Raw genomic sequence first — 20,060 nt, forward strand, 5'->3', positions numbered from 1 at the left:
AAGACGTGTGTCTGTGTCGTGATATATACCATGCCATGCTTTGAATCTTCAGTGAAAAAAATCCCCATCAAACTATTGTTATTATCATAATAAACAACATTAATTAATAATGTGCATAAATCAACAAATAATATTCAATAAACACTTTCTATTAAATTATCGTTAAAAAAAAATAAATAAAATAAAAAGGTGTTTGGAATTTTGAATTTTCCCGCTTTAAAAAGGAAAATGCATTTAAAAAAGAAATTTTTACATGGAAAAAATATTATATTTTCATTAAAATGGACTGGAACGAGTTTTATTTAATTTTTACCATTATATAATAAAAAGTGAAAAACAAACAAAAAAAAAAAAAATGTAAAAATGTCTTGAGACTCATGTATATTTTTTATAGTCTTTAAGACATAAATTACTAAATGAAATCATCTAATGAATGTCGAAAATCAATGATTTTTGATGATAATTTCATTAAAAAAATGTAATAAATTAAATTGAAGAATATTTCTATTTTTTCGGACAATTGTGTGATCAAATATTATCATTTTTATCATAATACAACAGCGATACGTGATAATGAGAAATATAATGTTATTTTTCATTAAAATGGATTTTTCACATGAAATTCGAAGAGAATTGTCGAATAATTGCCAAGAGATTTTTTCATTTAAACAAAAGAATAAAATTTTTCACACTAATTGGAGAATTTTTGAAGAAAATTCCAAAGAATTAAAGAAAGATTATTATTTTTAATAGAATTTTGAAAAAAGTTTTTATTTCAAATATAATATATAGAAGAATTACTAAACACTTTTTCTAATCTTCTCAAAAAAAAAAAAAATTGGTCATTTAAAATTACCTTTTCATATCAAAAAAAAAAATTACCATAATTTTTAATTTTTGATAACAAAAAAATATGCAATTATTTATTGGAATATTTATAAGTTTTGTAAAAATTGTCACACAGTGAAATATATTTTGAAAAGCATTTTCAAGAAAACTGAACACAAGTGGAAGGATTTTTCTACGTTGGAAGAAAAATAACAGTTTATCTTATGTAAAGAGAAAAGCATGAGTTACAACTTCACGGTTAAAGTTTACGTTTCTTGTGTGAAAGTGCATATAACTTGCTCAAGGATCGAGAATACATATAGTGACAATCGTGCGAAAAGTTTCGTGTGGCGATTACGGTAAAGTTTCACCATCGATGGAGTTTTGGTATCGTTTACACATTGGTGCAAAAGTTATCATCATGTCAGTGTGTTACACGTGCATATTATATGTTTGCAAGTGAACATGTTTTAAAGTGTAAGTGTCGCCTTTTGGGAAAGTTATACTAACGACTATAACGTCTCTCTCCCTCTCTCTCAATATATATATATATTTATTATTCGAAGGGCATAAATGTCACATCATAAACTATCCAGCTTGTGGAGCGTACACAGATTTAATTAAGGACTATACTCGTGAAAAGCCACACACTATATATAAAAAAAAGTGCAGAGAAAAAGTGAAAGAGATTTAATGATAATTTTATCAAAAGACCTCTTCTCGTTTGTGTTATGATTCATGGGCTGGCTGACGAGAAAGAAAGAAAAAAATCCAAAAAAGAATGTGTTTTCTTTGAAAAAATCAAGAACTACGAAATCAAATCGGAAATGGCTTTGAGATGGCAAATCAGATTTTACATTGTCGCCATATTCATCATATGCAAAAAAGGTACGAGTTTTTTTTTTTTTTTTTTGTTTTTTTAAAACAAATTTTGTTTATTTTTTTTTTTTTCCTTTTAATAGGAAACGGTAAATTGAATTTCGATTTACATTGAGCGGAATGTGTCATTTCAATGTGCAACCAAATTCACTCTCTTCTTTTTTTTATGAACCTATTTGTATTAAAATTTCCGGAGTTATTAGACTCGGAAGTGCTGTCGTTTTTCATATATGGGTACTTTTCTAAATTGAAAAATTTCGTATTCGAGCTTTTCCGGGATTTGTATAGAGTTTATGGATACCAAAAAGTGTGAAAACTTCGCTTCAACCTATATTTGCGCGCAGGAGAATGTCATGAAATCCAAATTCGTATGAAATCATAAATTTTCTTTTTTTGACCATTTATTATTATTATTTTTTTTTTCTTTTATCTCATCAAAACTTTTTAAGTGTCTTCAACTTTATATAATAAATGATGAAATAAGCTGGAAATTTTTCTATTAAAAAAAGAAAAAAAATTTTTAAAGAATTTTTTTCGAAAAAAAAATATATATTTTTTGATTTTACTTGGTAAACTTGGTCAAATATATATATGTGACACTTTCGGTATAAACACTCTTTAGTATTTGAAAATGTCGATAAGGTAAAAGATTGAGGCTTTTTATTTTTCTTCTCTTTGTGGCACCATTTGTTCATGGCATACCGAATGTCAAGCACATATATGTATATATATATATATATTTTTTTTTTTTCCAAAGCTCAGTTACTTTTGATTTGTCAGAGAAGTGTGAAAATAAATGGTTGAGTTTAAATAAAGAAACTCTCGTTTTGTTTCGCATGTTATTTTTTTTTTATATATATTGTTACTATTCGTCACTGCAGATGAAAAAAGAACTGTGACATTTTTAAATTTACAAATATAATACTACCAAAGCAAAATGAACTATTTTTCATACAATTTTCAATATTAAACGAATATTATTTCTTCCTCATGGAGGAAGCATTGTAATACCGAAATTTTTCGAACTTGATTTTTTGATGTATCTTTATGTTTTTCGACCACAGGAATCCAAAAATCCCATTTTTAAAAAATGTCGTTCCGTGTGTGTGTGTGTGTGTGTGTGTGTGTATACACTACATTTTCTTAAATATCTCGAATACTATAAGGGCTAAAGGGATAATTTTTTTTTAAATTGTAGGTCTCACTGGCGGACAAATAATGAGAGTACTTTGAGCAATATTAATAAAAATTAACTATTATTTTTTTGCATTTTAAAATTTTTGAAAAATCGTTTTTTGCCCATAACTTTAAAAAAATGTTAGGAGACCCTATAATTTTTTTTTTTTATAATTATTATTAATATTACTAGCTAAAATATAGCTCGCTAAAGCGCACGTGTAGTTTGATTGTTAACGGTAACAACAATGAAAAACCAAAGAAAAAATCCCACCGTGATGATGATAAGAATTTGCTGTGTAAATGTTGTTAAACCAATTCTAGTATCGCTTACAACCGCCTTCACTTGAAATGCCGAAAAAAATTGATTAATCAAAAATAAAATAAAATTAACTGAAAATTATTAATTATATTTAAAAAAGTATTGACATTTAAAAAAATGTTTAAAAATTTTGAAAAATATAAAACAAAATAAAGTTTTTTAATGTTTTGAACTTTCAACTTAAATTGAAAATTGGAAGCAAATTGAAAATTTTTAAAAACATACAATTTATTTCTATATCAAAAAGAATTTTGTTTTCTTTTAATATGAAATGTTTACAGATAAAAAATATCACAATAATAATTAAAAGTAAAAAAAAATTAATAATAATAAATTTATAAATAATAATAAATAACGCAAAAAATAATTATTATTTGTTAAAATATTATAGTTATCTATAATAATTATTGTATAAAAATATTAATAAATTATTAATATATAATATAATAAATTTATAAATAAACGGTCACTTAGTAATAAGTAAATTATTACTTATTACTTAATTAATAAAGATGAATAAAAGTGTCCGTCGCGTTAACCATAAAATATTACGAAATCGAGAATTGTCAAAATTTTAGAAAAACAACAGAAACAGAAAAACGACTAACTTCAAGTGTGGACAGACGAAATGAATGAATACAGAGATATTTGATTTGCAAGAAAATGAAAAAAAAAGAAATTCGATTATTTTGAAAATGTTTGAAAAATTGTATAGGTATTGTGGAGATTATTTGAAATCAAGAGAAATCTGTTGTATTTGATTTTTCAAATTGAAAATTACAATTTACAAGTGCGCGAAAAAAATGTCTATTTATGGAGTTAATAGGTTTATGAAATTTTGATGAAATCACAGCTATAGATTCTATTTAATTCAGCTTTTAATCCGATTTTCATCCCTTCGTTCAATTAAGGATTAATTTCCAATTGAGGTTTGGAACCGCATAACAATGACAACAATATGCACCTTAGCCATCATGAGCAGGCTGCGGTTGACACTGATGGAGCTCAATAAAAAGAAGTGAAAAGCAAAGCGATATATTAAAATTATTCGGACACTTTTTTCACACTAACTCTCTCGTTCCTAAATTATAAATATTTAAAAAAAAAACAATTAACAATACAAAAAATGTTTTTTCAAACAAATTTTTTAATATAAAAAAATTAAAATTTCTTAAAAATAACATTTAAGAGAGTAAAATTTTAAAAATAAAAATTTTTAAACTAAAGAAATATAAGACAGAGCGAAAGGCAATATTAAAAAATCAATGTCATAAAAAGAAATATATCAGAGGAGAAAATAAATGAGAAGGAAATTAAAGATTTTTCGATAGTAAAAACAAATTAAAGTGGAATAAATTAACCTTTATATAGAAAGAATTTTTAATAAGTGCAGTTTATGTAAAAAAAAAAAATAAATAAAAAGTGATTAAAGAGAGACCATATAAGGGAGTTTTAATTAGGAAATTTATTTCAAGTTTAAAGAAACTACTTTGCTCTATTTGCCTTTTTATCTACGCTACTTCTTGCATAATCTTTTTTAATTTTCTGACTGAAAACCACTTTTAACGATGAGCTTCGCCGCATGAAGATTTGATATGACTTGCCTGATTTAACAAACTCAGGATTAATTTACTTTAGAAAAAACTAATTATTGCCCAATTGAATTTTTTATAACGATAAAAAGTTAACTGAATTTTAATTTGTATTTACAATTTATTTTTTTTAACATTTAAAATGAAAGGCTTATTCAAAGTGTCTTTAAATTTTAAGTAGTACAAGTATAAGAATAGTTAAACAAGTTTTTAAAAATAATGAAAGTTATATTTAAAAACTAAAAAAAAATTAGCTCGTATATTTTAATGTATATTTAATAAAAAAAAGCAAAATATAGGTATATAATTTTAAGTAGTATCGATATTGATAAGTTTTAAAATAATTTCAATATAAGTAAAAGTTTTTATGTGGAATTTCTCGAATTTTAAGTAGTACAAGTTCATATGCATTCAGGCATACCAAGCAGAACGGAGATATCGATAAGTTTTTTTTAAAGAATTTTAATACTATAAAAAAGTTTTGAAACTTTTGTAAAACTTCAAATGGCTTTAAATATAGTCAGACTGGTTTTAAAAAAAATGACAATAAAATGTTAACTAAATTTTAATCTCTATTTCTCTTCTTTTTTAAAGGATTCTCAGATTCTCTGAAGTTTCCGTCGGAAAAAAAAATTATTACAATTACATAATAGATATTATTAAGATATTATATTATATAAAGTAATTAAATAATTATAATAATAGCAAAAAATTAGACATAAATTTTTTTATCAGAATTCCGACGGAATCTATCAAGAATAGTCCGTTGTTTGAAATATTTTCAAGCAGGCTCGATATAATTTGAAAAAAAAGAATTTAAAATTTATTATTTTTAGAGAATAATTATTATGCGAAATGTAGAGCATAATTTATATTGATTATGACAGAATAATTGCCTAAGTTTAAAGTTTACGATGGACAAAGTGTAATTACTTGGTCTCATTTTGCAGAATTTCACAAAAGCAGCCAACACATCTATGTTCGATAATTCGAAGGTTTCTAGTCCAATAACTCCTCGGGGGATGTAGTGATTAATTTAAGTTTTCAAAAGTTGTCAATTATTCTGGTATTGTTAATTTCATTGGTTATGTAATCAAAATTATAAATTTCATTTTTTAAAAAAAAGTTTATTTAATATATATCAAAATTGTACATCGAGAAAAAATTTATTCTAACGTTAAGAATATGAATCTTTGTCATACCTATATTTATAAATATTTAACTGCAATTTATTCTTAAATTTAATGTATTTTAAATAAAATAAGAATATTTTTCAAATTTAAAAATATATTCTTAATATTTAAAATAAAATTTTAGTTTCATTTAGAATATATTCTTAAATTTAAAATAATCTTTTAATCTAAAAGTGGTATACTAAATTTATGATATTAAAATTTTTTTTTTCTATATTTTCAAATTTATTATGTCAGTGTTTCTTAAAACTGAAAATTACAAAATGCGCTCTCGGCGTGAGCATAAAATTTTACTGTCCTTGATTAAATTTTAAAACGTGTTAAATATTTTATTTTTAATTTTGTCAAATGATTAATATAATTAAATTTGCATATTTAACTAAAAACTCTAATATTTTAAAAGATAGTGCTGTAATATTTATAAATATATAAATAAAATAAATAGCACAACTCAATATGAAATTTGCGTCTGACATTTAAGGTGTTTTGTATGCTAGATATATCGACAAATATGTGGAAAAAAATGATATTTTATCAAAAATTTTGCTTTTGTAGAGAGGAAAACGCTTTTAACGTATTTTTGAAAATTTATGATTTTAAGCAATTTCTTCTGAAAAAATAAAACAATTTCTTTCTGTATGATTTTTATACCTAATAATTATATATAATTATAACCTTATCGGTACGTATTGGAAATGAATTTTCCGACATTTTTATCGCATCTTCTGGAGTTCCTCAGGGTTCAAACCTGGGACCACTCCTCTTTATATTATTCATAAATGATATTAATTTAGTCTTTAAATTTTCTAATTTAAAGTAATATCCTGTATTCATGACCAGGAGGACTTGCAGTCGGATCTTGAGCGACTCTGCGAGTGGTCTATAAATAACAATCTATTTTTTAACATAAAAAAATGTAGTATCATTTTATTTCGCAGATCTATAGAATTTTCTGATTGTAAGTACTCTATTGGCAATGATGAGCTTATCAGGGTATCTTCTATCCGTGATCTCGGTATACTAATTGACTATAAATTTTCATTTACTAATCACATTATATATACAGTAAATAAAGCCACCAGAGTTTTGGGCTTCATCACCAGAAATTCAAGGCGCTTCAAAAATATTGATGCTTTGAAATGCTTGTACTTCTCTTTGGTTAGACCAATACTTGAATTTGCATCAGTACTATGGCGACCTTACCAAGATGAATTTATTATTTTAATAGAGCGAGTTCAAAACAGATTTTTGCGTTTTGCTGCCAGACAAACTGGTTTGCCGTTAGACTATAATAGTCATGATTACCGTGGATGTACCAGTTACCGTCCATGTCCCAGTTTCCGTCCATTTTACAAATATCTCGTATAGTAATTTAAATTATTTTTTAACAATAATTTATTCCTTTTGGCACACAATCGACTTATTAGTTTAAGTAGACAAATAAAAGAAAATAATTTTTTTATAAATGTTATTTTGAAAATTAAACTAAACGGAAACTAGGTCTTAGGTGGACGGTAACTGGGACATCCACGGTATAGTGAAATTAGACGTAAACTTAAAATACCACTAATGTCTGAAAGATTTTTGTTCTCTGATCTTATTTTTTTATTTAAAATCATCAATGGTCGAATTAACTGCTCAGATCTATTGTTTTTATTTGATTTCTACGTTCCGCAAAGATCGCCTAGAAATCCTCCATTATTTAAATTACCTTTCATTAAAGAAAATTACACTACAAATTCAGTGATCAACAGACTGAGCAGTGAGGCAAATCACTCACAACTTTCATTAAAAACTTGCGTATCTTAATTTTCAATGATTATAATAACAATGCAGACAATTAATATACAATAAACATAATGTATCTTTATAGTACTCTGTACGAATGGGCTTTGCCCGTATATTTTCAATAAATAAATAAATAATATTGTCTTACAAAACAGTGGGAAAAAGTTTAAAAGTGAACTCTGTTACTGTTTGTGTTATGTTATTGAAAACACTGATAGATATTTGTTGACATGCGTGCGTTGATGGTATTTATGCGAATCTTTCGCCACCTATGGGGATGTATGAGTACTTGTCATGAACTTCCGACAAATCTTGGCACCACTTTAGTGAAGTACATTCATGGGCATCATGTTTACACTCTCTTGATGACATTTTAAGCGATTTAACCTCCTTGATAGACTTGTACACAATAATATGCGTTGTCTGCGACTCGAGAGCCATCTGTAAGTACCGTTGTAATTCTAAAAATACTTTTCCTTTTCCCGCGCTTAGTTTCAAATTTTTAATAATATATTAAATCGACTTATTCTAACTATAAAGATTAAAGAATCTAGTATTATTAGTATAACTACTGCAAAAGCAAACTTTAAATTTTAAAAAGAATATTAATATTTTTCCTTTATTTTGGTGCATAATAAATAGAAAAACCATTATAGAAACCCAGATGCAAAAATTTTTCATTTTTTTTTGTTAAGCTGTGTAATATACAAAATTCAGATTAAAATGAAAAAAAAATTATAATTTAACCCTGCGCTAAAAGTGCGATTTAAACATTTTTAAAAACCGGAAAGTAATTTAGATATACACGCGACATATATAATTTAATATTTATCATTATATGTACAAAATAAAATGTATTATTTAGCATAAAATATATATAAGAATCTTGAAAATTTTTTTAAAAAAATTTATATACAGTAAGAAAAGCTCCATGGTAGTCACAGCCCATGAGTGCGAGTGAGACAAACTTATGCGTAACGCATGCTTTCCTATGACTACCATGGTACTTTTCTTACTGTATATATATATCTATATATTTTACAACAAAAAATGTGTTTCACCTTGTTTGTAACATGTAAAATTGCGTTTCTCGTGTCGATACAATCAGAACAAGAAAAATATCCTGGTCTCTATCGTTTCTTTTCTGAAACACGAACATATAAAGAGCATAACGTAAAAAAAAGTAGCTTTTGACATTTCATATCGTTCTGAACAGTTTTCAGTACCTAATTAAACTATTTTATCGTCGCGAGAATATATTACTTCCGGAAACATTTAAAAAATATATATATTTATACCTTACTACAAACGCTATATTCATATTATCATTATAATAATAATGTTTGAAGTTTATCAATCAAACTTGGAGTTTATAGGGTGTAGAATGAGGGAAATGACTCGGAATAAGGACTAGTACTTAGTTCAGGATGGAAAATTAATTACCATAGCTTGAGAAGAGACGCATCAATTGTTGCAGAAAGTTATTTACAAAATTGAATTTTTAATAGTTTATAGATTCTAATTTTTTACCTATTAATTATTAATTTTCTTATAATTAGAATATTAGAAATTACATTTTTAAGAGACCTTTATTTTTAATGTATATTAACAATAAATTTACTGCATAAAAAGATTTAAACGAGAAATTAATTTGATAAAATAAATTAATTTAATAAAAATTTAATAATCTTAATTGTAAAATTTTAATTTAACATTTAAGCAATGGAAAAAATATAAAAGAGTTTCAATCAAAATTGAACTTTAAAGAAAAATTTACTTTTATAAAACACTTTAAAAAGTAAAAAAAAAGTATCCAATTTTATTAACTGTATTTTTATTGTTAATTTCTTTTGTTAATTAACAAGTTTACTCTCTACACTGCTTGACAATTTTTCATCCGTAAGAAATTAAAAAAATATCAATTTAAAAACGACAATTATTCTTAGAACATAATTTTTCTCTTGAATATCAAAGAAATTTTATTTACATCTCAAACGTGGTGCTTGTTTAATGAAAAATAACGGATGATGGAAGGAGAAATTATAAAAGAAAAATAAAAGTATATTATATAGATATATAGAATGGAAACTGCAATTATTCAGTGCGTCATTTGGAGAGATAATTATATTTTAATGGCACACAATTTATATGTATGATGTGATATATTTACATTACATAAAAGGAACCTAAGTGACTATAGTAAATTAAAAGCCCATGACAGTGATATTAAAAATATAATAAAGAACATGAAATTTGAAAATTTGAATAAAAATTTATAAAACATTTTTCATTTTTAAATAATATCTCTGGGAATCTAGTTATACATTATTTTTTAAATAACTCGTTAGGAGAACCAAAAATTTTTCCTAGTATACTTATAATAATATGTTTATGTCAAAAAAGAGATATAAAAATGCTTTTTTTTAAAAAGCTACAATAAAAATTGTATTAAATATTTCTCTATTCATAAAATTGGCATTTTTCTTGCGAAACTTTACTATCAAGTCCCGAGAGACATTTTTGAATAATATCACATAACATGAATTTTTATCGACTAAATTGTTATTCAGAAAAAATAATTTCAGTAACATAAAGGAAGTTTTGAGTAAAAAAAAAAAATTTCTGTTTAGAAAAACCGTTTGGAGTTTTTATATTCAGATTCAAAATTTTTTTTTAAACTTAAAATACTTTATATTTCTGAAGAGAAATTGTTGTAATAAAAATTTAAGTTTATTATTAAATTTATATTTTTTTTAGTATATTCAATATTTTACCAGTTAATTTTACAATTTTTTTTTAATAACCCAATTTTCTCTACTGTTATTTACAAATAATCTGTTTTCTAATTTTGACATTTTTCATTACTTTATTCAACGGTGATAACAATCAAAATAGAGTATTTTCAATTACAATGTGACACTTATTTTTGTACATTTTTTATTTTTCGAAAAAAAAACTGTTAAAATTAATTACAATCGGTTTTATTTTCTCGCCATGTAATCATATAAACTAGCGTCATATCCTCTCTCGCTAACGCTCTTTCGGTTGAAATTGTAATTCTTATTGTTTACTTATTTCAGTTTATTGATATGTGTTTATTTTATTTTTTAAATTAATATAAAATTAAATTTATTATTTTCTTTAAATATTATATTTTTAAGAAATTTTTTTAATACTTTTCATAAATAAATAATTTATTCTAACTAATATAATAAGTTGTTTCAGTTAATTTCGAGCAATTCCAATCAAAACTTTTTTTTCTGGGTATTAGCTTTGAGCTAAGGGTACAGAAAGAGAATACATATTGATTTTTATTTACAAGGTGATAAGTTCATTTAAATGAACATTCAGAGTTATAAAATTGATCTTTGAGAGAAAGAGAGAGAGAGAGAGAGAGTATCCTGAAGCAACCATTCTTGAAAATAAAGGAAGTTAGCATTCTACTGCAACAAGGAATATAAAGGTTACAACAAATTTTAATAACGAGTCAGGAAGGATTTAGATTAAAAGCATTACGACTTATCTTAAATTTTAGATGTAAGATGTATGAAAAAGGACCACTGCTGTGTCATTAAGTATTGGCAGGAATGGCTGGTCCCAGATATCGCTTAAGAGCTCACCCAAATAATTACATTCTTGCAGAAAAGGAAGAATAGATGATTTCCAAATATTATGGGAAAGTTAAAGTTCTTTTTGACATAGGAACTTTTAACACTTGACACTGAGATTCTTCTAAGTTCAACTTGAGTATAAAATTGAGCAGAACAACAGTACTTCTACAAGATTTCATATATGAAGTTGACCTGCTGGTATCAAAATCTGAACTGGACTCTCCTGGCAAATGTGGTCCTTTTATACAAAATTTTCACAAAGAGAATAGATAAAATTTTATTGTAGTGGGTTGCTTTTTCCACCCTATCGATAAAAGACATTATCCAATTAAATTAGGGTGACTTCTCTTTGAATTATCAATAACCGAGGTGATAAAATGAACATCATAGGAAAGAACTCTCTCAATTGAACAATTTTCAAAAAGTGGTTAGATAAATATTATTCGGAGAAAAACATAATTGGTGTAGAAGGAAGTATGCTCCCCAATCATTTAGAATCTAATCTTATCTATATTTGGTTTCGACCTTAGGGTTAACATAATATATTCCTTTTGTTCAAAGCGTGAACCTTAGCTTAAAAGTATAATACACAGAAAAAACCTGAATTCAAATTGAGTATAGATTCTATACTCAATTTGATTCGCAACAAAAATGAAACTGGTTGTCTCATTTCGAGTTCTAAGGTAAAAGTATCAAAATGAAACAGGCAAGTTTCATTTTGAGAAAAAGAAAAATGGAAAAATATTGTGAAATAACGAATAATTTTGCACAAAAACATGAAATATAATAATTACAAAGAAGTAAATAACACGCTAGACTTAATATATTTGATTAAAAATTGCTTATAATCGCGTAATAAAATAATAAAGGAAATATGTTTTTAGGTTAGAAAAATGAAAACATGTGTTTTGACAATAGGAACGGTACTGCCAACTTAAATAATAGCGGTAAATTTAAAAACTTATGAAATTAATTATTATCTACGTAAATAATAATAAATAATTTTTATTTAAAAACTTCTAAATATTCGTACTGGTCAAAATAATCTTTCTGGTGTTGTTGAAATATTAGAAACAATAATTGAAATACAAAATTACTCTGCTTATGATGCCAACTTAGAAATCTGAAATTCCAGCCAATATCATTTTGAATAACATGAAGTTTGTCCCATATTCATTTCGATACCCAAAAGAAAATGAGTTGCAACAAAAATGAGTCCAAGTTTTTTCTGTGTATACAATATTGTTAAAATTAACATTCAGTACGACAGATTTCTAACAACAATCTCAAGAAAAGAATTTTTCATTATCTAAATAAATCCACATAATTTTTAAAATGATCTTCTGAATGTGTGTGTATAAAGTATCAAGAGAATATCTAAAATGCATGGAATTCATTTCATGTTTTTAAAGGAGTCACGATAAAAAAATTGCTTCCCACACCCCTTGAATCATTTCCAGCATCCCGATGGGAATATAGGTTTTTACGATTTTCTGATCGAAAGCTTTTTTTGTGGCTCAAAGATATTGATGTCAACCACGCGGCTTTTCTGGTGTATAGGTCCATATTATTATTATTATTTGAATCGTAACACTAAATGCGCGAGATGAAATTCTCAAAAGAGAATTTACGTCAGCTTTCGGTTTACTTAACCACATTGTGTAAACTCCCCAAGAGGAAGATTCTCTTCGCTCATTAATTTATTGCAAGTTTAGTCCCTAAAGACTCATTACCCAAAATTCTAACTGCTTCTAAAGAGTGTGTGGTCTCCTACATGTGTTCTAATATTCATCTATAATATATATATATTGGGAGTCATAATTCATATAATTTATAAAGTAAAGACACATTTGAGAACAAAATTTTAACTAACAATAAGAAAAAATAAAAATGTTTTATTAGTTTCAATTGTCCACTATACTGTATGTTTAGATGGACAAAGGGCTTTTGTAGTTTATAAATTTAATACAAGCATTTAATTAATTATAAATGACATTTGCAGTACATTAGCTTATTATTGTTGTAATTAAATTTAGTTCAACAGATGACATAGAATTTACCGTTTTGTACTCCTTCTAGTGTAGTATTTAACCAATTAGTCACTAAATTATATTATATATGTATAATTCTAAAATGATAGCATTGTAATGTCACGAAGCTATTTACTTAATAGCATCAAAGAGTTTGTATACCTTGATCTCAATTTTAAGCTATATTTGCACGCAAATTAAATTAGAATTTAATATAATATATATTATATTAACTATTTAAAAATTATGTATATCATTTTTAAAATAATGATAATTCCAATATGTAGTAATCATTATAAATAAATTATACAAAAGTCTAGGTAACTCAATATTTGCATTTACTACTGATTTTCTAATTTATTAATTAAATCTTACAATCATAGTAAATTGTGGGGTATTATTTAAACATTAAAATGGATTAAAATAAGATGCAAAGCTTTAATCCAAGGAAGTTAAAAATAATTTATCCGAAGATTAATATTACAAACTTTCTAAAAACTTAATTTAAAAACGTTTATTTTACCAAATTAAAATATAATGTAATACAAAGATGAATTATTTTAATCTTTTATGGTTTTAATTTAATCTGCAATCATTTTTAATGCAAGAGAATTTCATTTATCCTATAGAATGTAATAAAATATTTCATTGATAAAAATTTTATATACACTGAAAAAAAAATTATTTGAATGGGTTATTTGAATACTGTCAAATAAATATACTTAATTGAACCAAATAATTTTAATTTCAATTAAATAAAATATATTTGAACCAATAATTCCCGTATTTGAAACAAATACAATTTAATTGATTCAATTAATAGTTATTTAATACAAATGAGGCAAAATTCCTGAAATGTCCGAACAAAAAATTAAAAGTTCTCGAATTTAATCCATACTTTTCTAAAATGTTGTTATTGTTGGTGAAAGTCTAAAAATCAATTATTATTGAATATAATAAAATAGTTTTTGAATTACAACGTTTTTAATTTTTGACTTTTGAAAAAAAAAAATTTTTCAATGTACAATATTTATAAGTAGAATGCATAAAAGTTAACATATATATAATGATTTTTAAAGCTTTTTTGACGAGCTACACGCTGCTAATAAAATTTTTTTTTTTTAAATAACATTTGACCTTGAAATTCAAGGTTCATATAGGGCTTTTGGATGCTTGTTGTTAGTAAAAAATAAAATATTTTACAAACAAATAAAGTTATCATAAATCTAAACTAACCAATTGAAAGTTAAGCTAATTCCGCATCCAACGAGCCCTATATGAAGTATTTTGGATAAGTAGATTGTTAATAAACAATTGCAATGTTAACTAATTGTTTATTAACAATCTACTTATCCAAAATACTTCATATAGGGCTCGTTGGATGCGGAATTACGTTAACTTTCAATTACTAACTTCAGAATTACGGTAACTTTATTCGTTTGTAAAATATTTCATTTGTTATAAACATTAATTAATTAATTAATTAATATCTCAAAAACTTTAAAAGATCCCACTCTGAAAATTACATGTTTTGTAGGAAATTAGTCAAGCTTTCCATTGAGATAGTTAAAAATAATTTTAAAAAATCCGATTTTGAGATAAACGTAAATTAACATTTTGACCTTGAATTTCAAGGTCAAATGTTATTTAAAAAAAAAAAAATTTTATTAACAGCGTGTAGCTCGTCAAAAAAGCTTTAAAAATCATTATATATATGTTAACTTTTATGCATTCTACTTATAAATATTGTACATTGAAAAAAAATTTCTTTTTCAAAAGTCAAAAATTAAAAACGTTGTAATTCAAAAACTATTTTATTAAATTCAATAATAATTGATTTTTAGACTTTCACCAACAATAACAACATTTTAGAAAAGTATGGATTAAATTCGAGAACTTTTAATTTTTTGTTCGGACATTTCAGGAATTTTGCCTCAAATAAATGTATTTATTTGATAATAGTCAAATAACCGATTATTTGAATCAAATAAATGTTCTTTCAGTATATGTACGATCCTTTATAAAGGTCGTCAAACTCAACACTCACGCGAGTAATTAAAGAGAGGATAAAAAAAAGCTCTCTTTCGGAGAGAACAATTCTCGTTGACAAGAGTTTCTGTCTTCTCCTTTTACAGATACTTTGAGTCTGGGGGACCGTACAATGGGCAGTATAGAGAGGCACTCAAGCCCAGTTAGACCCCGACAGCAAATGCTCGATCACTCGACGGGGTTGAAGACGAAACTTGAGCCGTCATTCGACTATTCACAGACTACCAATGTCACGGCCCTCGTAGGCAAAACTGCCTATCTCACATGTCGTGTTCGAAATCTTGGCGACAAAACAGTAAGTTCAACACTCTTTTATAATAAAAAATTCTTTAAGCTTGTCAAAAAAAATTCTTATGTCAGCAAAAGTTAAATTACAAAATGAATAAATAATTTTTGAAAACTAAAAAAAAATTTATATATATATATATATACAATATATATATGGAGATATTTCACGTTACTATATAAGGTGTAACGTAATTTTTGCTCTCAATAATTACTCTTAAGTTTAATCTCTAAATTTTTACTGTAACAACTAACGAATATTGTTGGTTACTAAAATCACTAAACTTAGACTAAATTTGATCTCAGATTCAATACAAAATGATTCAATATTTAGAACTTAAATTTATGTTAATTCAAATCTTAGAAAAATCAAAAACCAAAGATATCAGAAAACAATAATCGACATAAGCAAAACGTTACGGTGCGACTTAACTTTTTATTCTTCCGGACAATCCCTGGCATGGAAAAACGCCAGACAACTTTTGTATCACCAATATTGTCAACCGGATTCAAGTATAATCTAAATCTCAATTCGTAAAACTTATAACTAATCAAAATACTAATTAAGATCTACCAATGGTTTTTACACATGCCAATGCTAGTTAGTTATGCAGGTCGTGGAGAGAGGGATGGGTTTTTAACAATAAGAGAGTTGATGGTAACAATAAATAATTTGTAAACAATAAAAGAACATTATATTTTCAATGGAATCAACAATTGATATTATATTATTTTTCTTTATAAACTGTAACTTGACTTTATTAAGTTGTTATTAACAATAGAAAAAAGGTGAAACATTATTATAAATAATTATTAAAAATGACTTACAGTTATGCTTTGCATCGATGAATAGACCCGACAGAAAAACGAGTTATTGTAAACTAATTTGGACTTTAAATTAAACTAATTTTATAATAATTGAACTTTAATAATATTTTAATTTTATAAAAACTAGATTTTATTAATATGACTTTAACAACAAACTGTAACCTAAAATACATACTCAAAAACTATTGAAAGCTAAACATGTTGACTCGATGATGACTGGATGGCAAGAGAGATAGTTTGAAAACTAAATTTTAATTCATAAAAAAATGGATACTAGATGACGCAACGATTTTCTTTAATCTTAACCAATCAGAATCATTTTCTTATCTTACTTCTCCCAAAATTCTGAATTACTAATACAAACTAAGCGACTTTTCCAATGACAAACTCGCGATATCTTGAACATTGAAACTTGTCAATAACCGAATTAATAGCTTCTTTGTTAAATAAACAAAGCCTGACAACTTAAAACTAACTTAAACTAAATTAATGCAAAATTCCTTAAAAATGTAGCGCCAGTATTTCAACTGGACTTGTGTCAAGTATAGGAAATTCTCAAAAATGCGATAAACATTAAATCGTTATTGATACCAAATTTTAAATGATAAAAAAAATTATTTCAACAAAAAAAAATTTGTATTTTAAAAAGAATTGAATTATACGTTGAATGTTATAATTCTATTTTATGAAAACAGGTCAAATTGCAAATGTTCCCAAAATATATACGGAAAACAAGCTTTCAAACATGCGTTGGAAATGTTGATTTTGCTTTAGGCGTTGAAAGTATATGATATTTAGTGAACCGCGCATTTTGAAAGTACGATCACAAACCGATTTTGAAACGTTATCGTTCTGACAATAATAAATTCACATTTCACTTCAACAAAAACCAAAGCATTACAATGTTCAAAACGTGTTTTGTTTCCCCCATATATATATATATTATTGTAAAGTGCCTTGAATATTAATTTTGTATACAAATATGTATTAAATTACATCATTTAATCTGTACTTTTTTATGCATTTAATATTTAATCAAGGAAGGAATTGTATATTTTTATTTAAAAAAAAATAACAGAAGCAAAAAACAAAATGTATACATGAAAAACAGGAGAATTTTAATAAATAAATTTTTCAAATGCTTTTGAATAATCATTTATGAATTTCAAAATCGTTTTTACTACATATGAGAATAAACGTGTGTTAATGATTCAATGACACTTTTTATGGATCATTAAAAATGAAATGTGCAATATAAAAGCTGGCGCAAAGGTGAAAGTTAATTAAGCAATTTTGAATCGAATATATATAGCGTCATTTTGCTATAGGTGAAAATTAGATTTCCAGTATAAATGTGTAAACAATTCAAGTGATTATAAAATTTTAACTATTCAATGGTTAATTATAGATTAAAAAAAAAATTTATTTTGTATAATAATTTAGGGTAAATGTATTAGTTACGGCGCGATTATAGTCACAACAATTTTTAAGTATAAAATTCGACATTTCTATTGAAAAAGGTCAATTTAAAACATATTAAACTAAAAGCTTATGTTATTTAGATAATAAAAAAAATGTTAACTTTACAAAAATCAATTATTTAAACAAATATGAGAAATTAAAACTAATTCCGTAATTTTCAATTACGGCCCGTTTGAATCAGTTTCTGTGCGTCAATTACGGTGAGGGGAAAAATTTGATCTTAAATAATTAAATTAATTATAAATAAAAATAAAAAATATTTTAAAAAAATAAAAAATTTATTTTTGTGATTTTTTTTAAAGGAATATTTATTTCTTTAAATGAAAGTTTTTCTATATTATTATACATCTTTTAGTTGTAACGATAGAGTATCGTAGTATAGTCGACCAGCGAAGAGAAAAAAAAATAGACAGCGTTACTAGTAGTGTCACTCTCTTACCCCACTACTCGTTGTCACCTAGCTGCCAGTGATATACCTTTCTTCTCGCACCTTTTTCCTCAGTCATCTTCCGACTCACCTAGAGGTGTTTCTCTGGCGAATTGGAAGCGACTCACTCCTGGCTACCTGGTGCTCAGTAGAGGTGTGTCTCTCTGAACAACGGAGCCTTCCTGTCTTCCTAGAAGAAGCTGTACTTCAGCCTGTAGGTGATTCTGTGATTAGGTAACTACCTTTGACTTCGTCTTCATGGACTCTCTGTAGGAGCTTCTGCCAGAGACCGTGATAGACACCTTCCTTGTACTTGGTGCGTCTTCCTCGCGACCACTTTGTAGGTGTGTCTGAGAGGATACGAGTATGACGTCACTACCACGATCACCAGAGTACTGTCCGTTCCTAAACGTTCCTAGTTCACGACAAGCAAGAGTATCCGGTACATACCTGATCCTATACCTAATTGACTACCTCCTAGTATTCCTGTAGTCAATTACCTATTATTGTGCACCCTAGTTATCGTTTTCCGTGATATAGCATAAATATACATCTAGATGATATATTCGGAAAACCCCTGGGTGAACGCGACCACGTCATCGTGAAGGTACGGACGTAGTATGAGACAGGAAAAGGCCCGTGCCATTCGAGTAGAGGGCGTTGCGATCAATCGAAAGAACAACCATTGTTAACTGCGACGCTAGTTAAACTCAGTTTCTTATGTTTTAATGTTTTAGATTCATTCTTTATCTATTGTATTATATAGATTCTTTTGTTCATTTATTATTTTATGTTATAATTTTATTTTGTATAATTTATTATTCTATATGTAAACAATATATTCTCTTTCGAAGGTTTTAAATAAAAACTCGTTAATGACTACACCTCTCCTTTAGATTATAGTAAGCAATATAGTTCCAAACTAGCGAGAATAAAAGAAACTAGTCAAAATATGTACCCGGACTCCATCCGGCAAGCAAATCCTTAGGCAAATAAAAATCAGATCATTACATAGTGTATTTAAAAAAATATTTTATTCATATCAATATTAATTTTTCTGTCCTATGCATACGATCTCCCAAGGGTCCTTGAAAAAATGTGTCTCGCGGTGACCAACAGAAACTTATGACAGGATCGTCTGAAATCAAAAAATAAAATATATTCTGTTAGTTTATGAGAAAATGTTGTCGTTGATCAAAGGAATTAAAAAATACCACTTTTTCACAAAATGTCAGCTAAAAAAAAAATATTGTATTTTCATGAAAATAATCGTCTTAAATTGTTGATTAAATTAATAATTTTAATTTTATTTAAAAAAACCTTCAATCAACGACAACAAAATGTAGTTGAGCTTATGTGAAAATTTGAGCCAAATCGGTTCAACGATTTTCCAGATATTGTGGTCACCAACTTAAAAAACGTAGTTTTGAGAAAAACGAGTTTAAAGTTTAACAAACAGTTTACATTGAGAAAATTTTTTTTGCAAACTTGAATCGTTTATTCTAGGACCATATAGTGGGTCTTCCATTTCAGTTGCAGCTTTTAGAACTTTAATCTGATATTGTCTTCG

The 20,060-nt window shown here is 26.1% G+C and overlaps 1 protein-coding gene and 2 long non-coding RNA genes across 3 annotated transcripts in view; 1 reads left to right on the forward strand and 2 right to left on the reverse strand.

Annotated features, from left to right (window-relative positions):
- Nucleotides 1-20,060, reverse strand: part of LOC127279554 (uncharacterized) — a 107,398-nt gene that overhangs the window by 32,506 nt on the left and 54,832 nt on the right. The gene's annotated exons all lie outside the window — the stretch shown is intronic.
- The window catches only part of LOC127279547 (uncharacterized), a 40,379-nt gene continuing 21,140 nt past the window's right edge, over nucleotides 822-20,060 (forward strand). Inside the window, exons 1-2 of the mRNA XM_051301980.1 lie at nucleotides 822-1,716; nucleotides 15,555-15,763. Coding sequence (XP_051157937.1) covers nucleotides 1,560-1,716; nucleotides 15,555-15,763 — 366 coding nt within the window. The 5' untranslated portion in view covers nucleotides 822-1,559. The remainder of the gene's footprint in view (nucleotides 1,717-15,554; nucleotides 15,764-20,060) is intronic.
- The window catches only part of LOC127279556 (uncharacterized), a 50,384-nt gene continuing 49,826 nt past the window's right edge, over nucleotides 19,503-20,060 (reverse strand). Inside the window, exon 3 of the long non-coding RNA XR_007842650.1 lies at nucleotides 19,503-19,628. This is a non-coding gene — a long non-coding RNA (uncharacterized LOC127279556). The remainder of the gene's footprint in view (nucleotides 19,629-20,060) is intronic.

This window comes from Leptopilina boulardi, unplaced genomic scaffold, assembly GCF_019393585.1.
Source record: "Leptopilina boulardi isolate dan_hultmark-lab unplaced genomic scaffold, ZJU_Lbou_2.1 LbouV2_216, whole genome shotgun sequence".
Taxonomy (NCBI): domain Eukaryota; kingdom Metazoa; phylum Arthropoda; class Insecta; order Hymenoptera; family Figitidae; genus Leptopilina; species Leptopilina boulardi.